General features: G+C 44.1%; 1 protein-coding gene across 1 annotated transcript in view; it reads left to right on the forward strand.

Moving 5' to 3' along the window:
* ZNF598 (zinc finger protein 598, E3 ubiquitin ligase) overlaps positions 1 to 11838 on the forward strand; it is a 187735-nt gene that overhangs the window by 54439 nt on the left and 121458 nt on the right. Inside the window, exons 5-6 of the mRNA XM_078664856.1 lie at positions 9518 to 9735; positions 10776 to 10896. Coding sequence (XP_078520982.1) covers positions 9518 to 9735; positions 10776 to 10896 — 339 coding nt within the window. The remainder of the gene's footprint in view (positions 1 to 9517; positions 9736 to 10775; positions 10897 to 11838) is intronic.

Below are 11838 nucleotides of genomic sequence, written 5' to 3' on the forward strand. Positions count from 1 at the left end.
CACACAACAATTTTGATTCAAGAAGCTCATCTGCTGGGAATAAAAGAAGTCCATAAGTGAAAAAAAAAGTTTTGCTCACTATTTGGGGTTTTTAAATATTGTGCAACACCATTGAAATGTTGCCATGCTCCTCCCTTCTTTCAGCACTTTAGATAATCCGTATTCTCAGATATCTTGAATCAGTTTATATTGCTTTATTAGAATGTCATTCTGATGTTCCAAATGACTCCTGATCAACATCAATCACCAATGAATTTGGTGTTATCAGGTGTTGAACAATATAATTTATATTTCAAACCTGGGAAGTGAGTTGTGAGAAAGTAGCTTAGTATCTTGGGTTCCGATTGAATGTGTCTAACCTATCAATAGATCTAGGAAAGTTTCAGTAATTTTCGGTTGACCTTCACCCAGTGCTTAGTTTGTAAAAAAACAAACAAAAAAAAAACAATAAGCCCAGGGCTCTCGTCAGGAGGCCAATGCAGCTTGCACCACACATTGCTTTAGCCATGCTGCCGATAAATAGTAACAAAACAACTACTAACCATCACACTCCTTCAAGTGTGACCATTCAGACTATTCCAGGCCCCGAAAGCTATAAGAATGGCTTGGGAGGCGGGTAACCATCATGTTCGAGGCATGTGGGCTGCTGAATTCATATCTGTGCATAGATCGCCGCCTAGTGTTGGGTCCGGATGATTGCATATTGTTGTCCTGTAAGAGTCTTCGAAGTATCACCAGATAGGTGGCTCCTCCCCTGGACTACAGTGCGCATGGGCATCCTCTCCATCCTCAGATTGTTTTTTTCCGCCATTGGGTTCGGATGTACTTTCTTTACTCAAGTTTGGAAACTTTTCTAAAGGCCAAAAGGCCTTCGGGGTCGTCGGTATTGTCATTTTGATCGGTGCCGAGTACTTTGTTCCAGTTTTTTTCGAGCAGGACGTCGAAGAGAGCCGCGTGGCCTTTTCGACACCAGAGGCCCGATTGTCGATGGAACGGAGCCCGTTCAAACGATGCCCCCTTTGTAATTCTAAGTACCCACACATCGATGTACACCCGGTGTGCAACAAGTGCCTATCTCCGGAGCACAATGAGGCCAACTGCCTAGCTTGTGCTCAATTCAGGTCAAAGAAGACGCTTCGACGCGCAGCGAGGCAGACGATGACAAGGCCAGCGCCCGACCCGGTGAATATCTTCGATGAAGAAGACGATGAGGTCGTCGAGACTGAGGATCCAGAACAGCAGTCGGATCCCGGTTCGGAGCATGACTCCAACTATTATGAAGACGACGAAGAAAACGTCGAGGATGAAAACGTCGTCGAGGTAAGGGACGACGCATCGGCCATCGGAGCCGTCGATGACGACTCGAGCGATGAACCAGGCCCAACAGTGAGTACGGGGCCCGAAACAGACACGGAAAGACTTCCAAGGGCTCAGGTCGAGGCATCGCCAACAGGCCTTAGCCAAGATCATGACGAACATTCTATAGCCCCGCGTCTCGGCCCGGCTAAGAATATATCACACGAGCCATCGGTCGAACATTACCAGTCACTGGTTAAATCGAAACCGAAATCCATCGAGTCAAGAACGAAACCGAAACTGCTGGAGACAGTCTTCGGATCAAAGAGTTCGGATCCATCGGATTCGACAAAGAAGAAAGGTGTCGACGACCCTGCGGGATCACAAATAAGGGGTGTTGACCCGAAGATCGAGAACCGACGAGGTCGACGTCGACGGACAGCGACACAAATAAGGGACTCGAGTCTCGGAAGGTTCTCGATCCGAAGCAACGAGTCGACAGGCCACAGTTCGTCAAAGGCCTCGAGCCGAAGTCCAAGAGCGGCTCGAAGGACCACGTCGAGTCGAGGCAGAAGAGCGCGCCTCCAACGCAACAGGCGCCTAAGTCGAGGCAAGGCCAAAAACATATTGGCGAAAAGACAGTCGGTCGGACCAATGACGACGCCAGCCCCAAAGAAGGTCAGTCAGTCTACAAATACTATGCCACCGATAAAATTCGGACTGCCCCCAACTGCACGGCCTAAGGCGCTCGATCCGAAGACAGGGATCGAAACGTCCAAGAAGGTTTAGATGGGGAAAAGGAGTCATTCTCTAGAAGAGGACATTGTGTACCAAGAGCCCTCCTATGATGAACAGTCGAAGCTACATATCGACTCCGACTCTGGCAGACTTACTATTTATTAGAGGAAGATCAGGTCAGAAAATCCTCTTGAAACATATAAAATTCCACTCAAAAAGAAAAGGGATTCTTCCACATCACCTGTCCTTTTTGAGTCTGTAAGGTACCATGGCCAGGACACCTCTGCATACTCACCCACACGCAATGATGAGGATATGGGGTATGACTACAATGAAGAATGTAATTACCCTATGGACACGGATCAGGATGACCAGACTCAAGCCTGGACAGACCCTGTCGACCCGGGGCAGTCACAGACTATTCCCGACACTCCTTCTTATCCTGTCAAGACTTCGCCAACAGATACAGCTGCGTTTAACGCATTAATAGAAAGGGCAGCACACAATCATGATGTGGAAATGCATGCTGACCCAATTGGAGAAGACTTCCTATTTGACACTTTCTCCACTTCAGAGAAATCAGTCAAAACATTGCCAATGTTGAAAGGTGTCCTTAAACACGCAGGAGAAATTTTCAAGGAAACCACAAGAGCAAGGGTTGTTAACCCCAGAATCAAAAGAAAATACAGACCGGCACCTGTGGACCCTACATATATTAAGGGACAGCTGCCATTGGACTCTTTGGTGGTATCAAATGCTCGTAAGCGTGCCAACTCACAAACCACTGGTAATGCTCCTCCTCCAGACAAGGAGTCTAAGATATTAGAAGCTTCTGGAAAAAGGGTGGCTGCTCAAGCAGCTAATATATGGAGAATTTCTAAAACAGAAGTCCTATTAGCCAGATATGATAGGGCTCATTATGACACACTAGAGCAACTGCTACAACATTTGCCTGATGCCTACAAGGAGGGAGCAGAAACACTGATACAAGAGGGAAAACTCATATCTAACGCATCCATTAAATGTGCGCTAGACGCAGCAGACACCGCGGCCAGGGCCATCAATAAAAGTGTCATGCTCAGGAGACATGCTTGGTTACGCATCTCGGTTCAAACCTGAGATTCAAACCACATTATTAAATCAGCCTGTGAACCCTGATTATTTATTGGGTCCTGATGTGGACACAATATTAGAGAAGATTAAAAAGGACACAGAGACAGCCAAGCCTATGGGTGCCTTGCAGTCACAACTATTCAGAGGAGGCTCCTTTCGTCGCTCTGGTAACAGAGGAGCTGCACGAGGCCAGGCATCCCAGCAGACTCCATACAATAAAGGAGCAAGCAGACCACCTATAATAAAAACAATAGAGGTGGATACCGTGGCAACAGCAACAAAGGCAGAGGACGGGGGAATAACAACACCAGATCCTCCGCCAATACTAAACAGTGACGCCTTGTCACTGCCCCCAGACCATGTATCACCGGTCGGGGGACGATTACAACAGTTCCTGCCAGTCTGGGAAAGCATTACCACAGACAGGTGGGTGAGAAAACTTATCCAGTTCGGCTATTGTCTAGAGCTAACCTCCACTCCACCCAACATACCCCCAAGACACCGTCCTATGTCCGCAGAGCACATACACTTATTGCAGCAAGAAGTCATCAGCATGCTGCAAAAAGGGGCCATAGAACTCGTACCTGTACAGCAACAGGGTACAGGGGTATACTCGCTGTACTTCTTGATCCCGAAAAAGGACTGGTCTCCCAGGCCAATACTGGACCTCAGGCCCCTAAACCAATACATCTTGTCAGAACATTTTCACATGCTCACTTTACAGCAGGTTCTACCATTGCTCAGTCAGGGAGATTTCCTCGCAACACTAGACCTAAAAGACGCATATTTCCACATACCGATACATCCAGCACACAGGAAATATCTCAGGTTTACCATACAAAATCAGCACTACCAGTTCAAGGTCCTGCCTTTCGGAGTGACAACAGCCCCCAGGGTGTTTACAAAGTGCCTAGCGACAGTAGCTGCGCACCTACGGAGGAACCATATTCACGTCTACCCCTATCTGGACGACTGGCTTATCCAAGCAAAGTCAGCCCAGCAATGTGCCAGCCACATTCACCTCCTACACAGCCTCGGATTCTCATTAAACTACCCAAAGTCTCATCTTCAACCCGCCCACGTACAACAGTACCTTGGAGCAACAATAGACACTCTGGCAGCAAAGGCGCAGCCAACCTCAGCAAGAATCAACAGCATTCAATTACTGATTCAGAAATTCAGACCCCCACACTCGCTCACAGCAAGGGTGTTTATGCAGTTAATAGGCATGATGGCCTCCTGCATCTTCATAGTCCCTCACGCGAGACTACACATGCGTCCGCTTCAGGAGTGCTTAGCACGGCAGTGGAACCAGGCTCAAGAACAATTAAAAGACCTAGTGTTGGTGACCGGTCGCGCATACAACTCTCTGCATTGGTGGAACCCACAAAACCTTTGCAGGGGACGACCGTTCCAAGAGCCTGTACCACAAATAGTGCTGACGACGGACGCATCTCTCCTGGGATGGGGAGCGCATGTCCTCCATTACACAGTGCAGGGACTATGGACAACACAGCAAAAGAGAATGCACATCAACCTGCTGGAACTGATGGCAATCTTTATGGCAATTAAGGCGTTCAAAGTACATTTGTGCAACAAGTCGTGTTGATCCGCACGGACAACATGACTGCCATGTACTACATACAGAAGCAGGGAGGGACACACTCTCCACAGTTGTCACATCTAGCACAAAGCATGTGGAAGTGGGCCATTCAGAGGAACATATTCCTCATGGCGGAACACCTCCCAGGCGGGACAACCAGATGGCGGATCTGCTCAGCAGGCACAGCCACCAGATGCACGAGTGGGAGATACATCCCTCAGTGCTACAACCGTACTTCCAGCAGTGGGGTCACCCAGAGATAGACCTGTTCGCCACCAGGGAAAACGCAAAATGCCAAAGCTTCGCCGCCAGGTTTCCACACCCGCAGTCTCAGGGCAATGCGATGTGGATGAACTGGTCAGGCATATTTGCGTATGCTTTTCCACCAGCCCCGCTCATACCACTAGTGGCATGCAAACTACGACAACACTCCATGACCCTCATCCTAGTTGCTCCAACGTGGGCGAGGCAACTGTGGTACACCACGTTCCTAGAACTTTCCGTGGTGCCTCATCAAAGGCTGCAATTAACACCCAGTCTTTTAACGCAGAGCCATGGAGCCATTCAGCACCCAGATCCGCAACAGTTGAACCTTGCGATCTGGCTCCTGAAGTCATAGAGTTTGGTTACCTAAACTTGCCTCCTGACTGCATGAATATTATCAAGGAGGCAAGAAGACCTACAACCAGAGCATGCTATGCGGCAAAGTGGAAACGATTTGTCATCTATTGTAACAATAATGACGTAATCACCTAGATGCATCAACTCAAAACATCATATGTTATCTGTTACATTTACACAGATGCAATCTAGCCTACAGTTCCATACGTAAACATTTAGCTGCGGTGGCAGCTTATCTTCAAAACAGGCAGCACCTTTCACTCTTCAGAGTACCTGCTATTAAAGCTTTCATGGAGGGACTCAAACGAGTGATTCCTCCAAGACACCCACCTTCACCTGTCTGGAACCTGAACGTGGTTCTAACCAGACTGATGGGACCACCTTTTGAACCTCTACACTCGTGTGAAATAAAATTCCTAACGTGGAAAGTGGCTTTTTTACTGGCGATTATATCACTTAGGAGAGTTAGTGAGCTGCAAGCCCTAACTATTCAGGAGCCATTCATCCAAATTGACGCAAATAGGGTAGTGCTACGTACAAACCCTAAATTTATGCCAAAGGTGGTATCCCAGTTTCACATCAATCCAACAATAGAACTGCCAGTGTTCTTCCCAAATCCAGATTCAGTGGCAGAAAGAGCTCTACATACACTAGACGTTAAGAGAGCTCTCCTGTACTATAGACAGGACAAAACATTTCAGGAAAACTAAGCAACTATTTGTTGCCTTTTCACCACAGCATAAAGGCAACCCCATTTCCAAATCAGGTGTAGCCAGATGGATTGTTAAGTGCATACAGATTTGTTATCAGAAAGCTAAAGGCACATTAACAGTTCCCCCAAGAGCACATTCAACCCGCAAGTTAGGGGCATCCATGGCTTTCCTAGGAAACATCCCTCTAGAAGAAATATGTAGAGCAGCCACATGGTCTACCATACATACATTTACCAAACACTACTGTGTAGATGTACACTCCAAACAGCAAGCAGCTGTAGGACAAGCTATTCTCAAGACTCTTTTTCAGACTGCTGGCACGGGCAACCACCGCTAAGGAGGAGACTGCTATCCATTCTATGCACAGATATGAATACAGCAGCCCACATGCCTCGAACGGAATATGCTACTTACCAGTATGCATCTGTTCTTGGCATGTAGGGCTGCTGACATTCATATCGGGACATCAGGATTTTCAGCGCTTGTGAAACCTACATTGCAGAAGAAGTCATCAAGCTACTCCAGCATGTTTTTGTTGCTGTTCGGTATGACTTACATTCCTGGTACAAAGAATATGCTTAGAGATACCGTATCTTTTTGTTATCCAGAATTCTCACTCACTTATGATCAGCTTGTATTTCCTCATAGCCAGTGTATGAAGTAGTTCAATGCTTTTTTTTATAAAGACCTATCTAATTCAACACAACGAATTGTATTTCAACCAAAAACCTATTTATGTTCCCACTAAGGAAGCGCAGTTGGTTGTTATGAAAATGTGTCATTTCTCTGCCATCTCTGCTCATAAAGGAGTGAAGCTTACTTTCGGATGTACTCTTTTGACTTTTTGGTGGCCCCCTGTGCATTCTGATGTTCCACTGTTGTCCTTGTCTATGCAGTGTGTGCTCAGCATAAATCTGTATGTGCAAAGCCATACTGATATCTGCAGTCATTAACAGTAGCCCCTGAACTGTCATCTAGTTTCTCTAGATTGTCTACTCTCAGGAGACTAGTCTGTGACGATGGTTGCAGTAGACACTTTTTCAGAGATGACCCATTCTTCACCATCAATCAACTTAACCAACTTGTGAAAAAATGGCTCAGTGTTTCTTGCCTGATGTGTTTTGTCTTCATGGGTTCCTTCATCCCATCAATTTTGCAAGATTAACTAAATATCTCATACGTTTTTAGGGAGCCTAGTGTAAGGCATCAGGAATTGAATAGACACTATCTTATGGTAATCTTCCCCAGCCAATTGAGAAAATGAGCAATTCGATCAAAGCTTGGAGCATATGAATGATTTTTCTTTTTTTTTTTTAATGAACTCAAGTTCTTTGTTTCTCTTATTTGTAGAATTTTCATATAATAATGCTTTCCGTAGCATCATTTTTATGTGGCTTTGAAGTGCATGAAGCACTGTTATTGGTTGATGGGGTGACAAATTCTAAAAGACTCATGGGATATGTAATCTATTCATGTTGACAGTTTTTGTTGGGCTGCTGAGAGAAATACAGTGGAAAGAGAAATGCATAATCTAAGCCTCCAGCCCAGACATAGAATTTACACCTTGTCAAACATCTTATAGAAAAGTGTTGTTTTTTTCTTCATCTTTGCTTCTGTAGATATTAAGTAATTGATGACAAAGGAAAGGTATGATTTGGGAATGTGATATAAAAAAATACTTGCCAAGTTACTATAATAGTAAACTATGCTGCTAGGAAATTTTAAAATCCCATATTTGTAGCATTCTGTCTCATAAAAGGCAATAGAGTATATAAAGATGAAGTCCCAACCACCAGATTTTTGGCTGGTGACAGTCCCACAACACGTGTCATGTACTTTAGGATAGTCCTGTCATGTATACCTTTTTTTACATACATTGTCCCATCCACACAACAATAACGATTCTAAACAGGTGACCTTTTACCTAGTAGCTTAATCCTGTCTCCTCGACACCATGCTGTAGGTATTCTATCTTAATCCCTCTACCTGACATGCATAAATATGTGCTCAGGCACGGCAGATTTATTCTGTATAAGAGTCACCACTTTTTTCATCCTTGGCCAACGGCCAGCTGTACATGATCACACTTGTTTAGAAAAGCATTGGTGATTGTTTTCAAAACATTTGATTGTTTTCAAAACATCCATGGTTGTTTTAAAAACATATTGATTCCAGTACAAACCCTGGAGTGACCACTTTAGTATAAAAGATCTTCGCTCCCCCCTACAAATTAGAGGAGAATTCCTTCCAAGCTGAGAAGAGGGTCCTGCAAGCCGAACCTCCAGCAAGCAACTGTCTGACATCCCTTGCACATTGTCGTCCTCCATGCAGAGACAGGGTCCTTCCTTCTCAACCATCAGGTGAGGGGGCTGGTTCTCCCCTAGGCGATTCTTGCCTACAGATACACGCATACACCTGAACTTTCAGGTTAGGCTAGGTACATTTTAGCAAATTACTTAGTGTGCACATTTTAGGAATATCTACTATTCACTATATTGGTACTAGCAATTTCTTTTGTATGCTTCTGTCTCCTGATTGTCGCAGCACATATGTTTTACACAAGGCTGTCGCTGGACCAATAAATTCTTATTGAAACGTCCTAAACGCCAGCCTGTGTGTTTTCTGAGAGAAAGCAAGCATGTGTATCTGAGCGAAATGTACTGTACTGTTTTCCATGATCCCTGAGGATCGGGGTTGTCATGTTCAGTAATTGCCAGAGACTACCTACACCACTGTAGACTACATGGGGGTGGTAGTGGCACTGTAGAGCTAGCTGGTCTAACGGCTGACATATCCTGTGGGGTTGTCAGGAAGCAGTTGGGACACCAAGCCCTCAGTCTAGGCCATCCAAAACGTAAAGGGTCCTGGGAGCCTCAGAATCATCCAGTTTTTTTTTTTTAAGTGCAGTTTCTGTAACAATTTTCCCAACTGTAAACACCTGCAAGTTGCCAACAGTCATCCTCCTCTCCCTTTGCTGTTCTCTGACCCATTTCAAGGTAGAAGGATGCATGCAATACGTTTTATACTTTATATGGATGTATAGACCAGAATGCTGCCAACAATAGGCCTAAACTCAAATTTGATTGTTAAAGACCTTTGAAGGATTTGCAAAGCTATAGGTATAGTGACCTATCTTTGGCTAAAGATGCTGTTTTCGTCTTATGCATGGAAACTTTAAAGCAAAAGAGCTGGCATTCCACATTGAAGCTACATAAACCTCATTCTCTGTTAGTGGCTTGATAGTGCTGTGGAATTCCTTGATTAAGATCTCCAGAGAGCTATCTTCGATCCTAAACTCTAGATGGCAGGAGTATCCATCTACATGAAAGTTACAAGAAAGTAACTTTTTTATTTCTATTATTTCTTGCCTATGTTAGAAACATCTTAGAACTGAGGTTATTTTGAAATAACTATTGAATTTGTCCCTTTTCAGCGATTATGATTACCTTCGCGAACATTTCAGAGAAGCCCATTTTTTGTGTGATGAGGGCAGCTGCAGCACTGAACAGTTTACACATGCCTTCCGGAGTGAAATAGACTACAAAGCACACAAAACCAGCTGCCACAGCAAGAACCGTGCTGAGGCCCGGCAGAATAGGCAAATTGATCTGCAGTTCAACTATCCCTCCCGACACCTGCGACGGAATGAAGGTATGATCCTTGTTATTCAATGCATAAAGGTAAGATATGTGTTTAGAAAGTGTACACAGGTATGTGCGCTAATGAGCAGTGAATAACCTAAACTATAACCTGGCCCTGTACCACAATACTAAGTTTCAAGTGTTTTTGAATATATGCATTACCGTAGTACAGTATGTTTACATCAATGTCATCCATTCTATGATGCATGCTTTATCATTGAGCCTGTTCCTAAATGTGGTTAAATATGCACAGTGGACTAATTTGGAGTTCTATTTTTTTAGGGCAGTGACTCTTGAGCCTGGCGTACTGTGTAGAAAAGGGCTCGTCTCTACGAGGGTGATTAAGTTAAAAGTGAGGGCAGGTTTAAACTTGCAAGGGGGAGCATTATCTTCTCTGTCATGTGAGGCTGCCGTGGTCAGGCAAAAACCATGCTGTGTGCAACCCCTGTAACCCACAGCAGGAAAGAGAGGTTCAGTGTTTCTGAGCCTAGCGTCATCGGTTCTATATTTAGGACCCAGTAATTTGGGTCTCTGAGACACTTAGAATTACAGTTGTTGGAATTTCACCCGGAGTAAGTTCATCTTGAATGAACAACTAGGATAATTTTGCTTTTTGTAGATAAGTATCAAGCTAAAGACCATAATATTTTGCTATGAGCTCTTGTTCATGGGGCCCTATTGGTGACTGTTTGCAACTTCTGGTAACGTTAAATGTAATTGTACCATTCTTTTCAACTGGTCGCTAGTTGGGCTTACCAGTGCTGATATTTCTTAATTTGCAAACAAAGTAGACTTATAATAATTTTTTGTATCAAAGATTTTCTTTATAAAAAAACCAATTTTTCTAAAATTCCTCAAGTAAACTGTGTCACTGTAGCACAGAGTGCCAAATTATACACATGAAAGACCCGTAATATATTCCAGTAACATGCATGGTTACAGCCATCATTATTTGCATGTTTCAAGATAGAAGGGCTGTGTGCGTCTTTGCCTTCAGTTGTGTGTCGATGCAATTGTAACTTTTTAGTAAAGAAATCACATCTCTTTCAGGTGTTGTAGGTGGGGAGGATTACGAGGAAACTGATCGGTTTAACAGACTTGGAGGGAGGTCTGCTCGTGGAGGAAACAGGGGTGTACAACAGAACAAAAGAGGGAGTTGGAGGTACAAAAGGTAAGCAAGAAACTCGTGGTGAAACCATGTTTCTCCATCATCCTATATACTGCCCCATAAACTTAGGCATATGACAAAGCACTTTACAATTTAAATATATTCATTTTAAGAGACATATTAAGCATAAAAACACCATAGAGCATATCTGAAGATTTGAAGAGTTGCGGAATTTCTATGCAGAAACTTGTTTCAGACTATATTTTTAATACAACTTGTGTAGATTTAGAAATGCAGTAATGCAAAGCTCTGTGCTTAATGGTAACTCTACTGAAAAAAAGGGTGAAATTGAGCCCAAAGCAAACACAAGGAGATGATGGACGGAGCGCTGCAACTTTTCAGACGCTCACCCCTAGACAGAGATCTAGGTTGAATCCATCATTGCTCTTCATCGCACTTCGCCACCCCAGTTCAGACCCAGCCATATGCAAATCAGTCTTGACCCTGTGCCTCATGGGAACAGTCCAGCCCGAACTGCCAAGCCAGGTCTTCCCAGGACCGGGACCGATTTCAGGGTACCACTGTCTAACCAGATGTGTAAAGAAAACTACTTCAATTTTGAAGCACCCATATGCAACCATGCAATTAAATTGGTTAGCAATCTTTTGTTTTTAAAGGTTTTTTATGACACCCACAGCAATAAAGCATTGACGTGAAAGAGTTTATATGTAATCCACGGGAAAACATTTCCTGAATCTGCGAAATTAGAGCCTTGGAAAGACAAATTTGAGAATGGGCTGACTGTTGTGGTGCTGCAAATGCTTGAAAAATAATAGAATACAGTTGTTATGATGTGTGAAACTGAAATTGTAGATTTCACATGCTTTACATACTCATGCCATCTAGTGGTTCGCATTAGTACACTATTTGTTTGTAACTTGTTTAGTCTTGTCCGGTAAGCAACAGTTGTGTTATTGACTGTGCTTGAAGGTTTACGTTTCACAT

Source organism: Lissotriton helveticus, chromosome 10 (genome assembly GCF_964261635.1).
Source record: "Lissotriton helveticus chromosome 10, aLisHel1.1, whole genome shotgun sequence".
Lineage (NCBI taxonomy): Eukaryota > Metazoa > Chordata > Amphibia > Caudata > Salamandridae > Lissotriton > Lissotriton helveticus.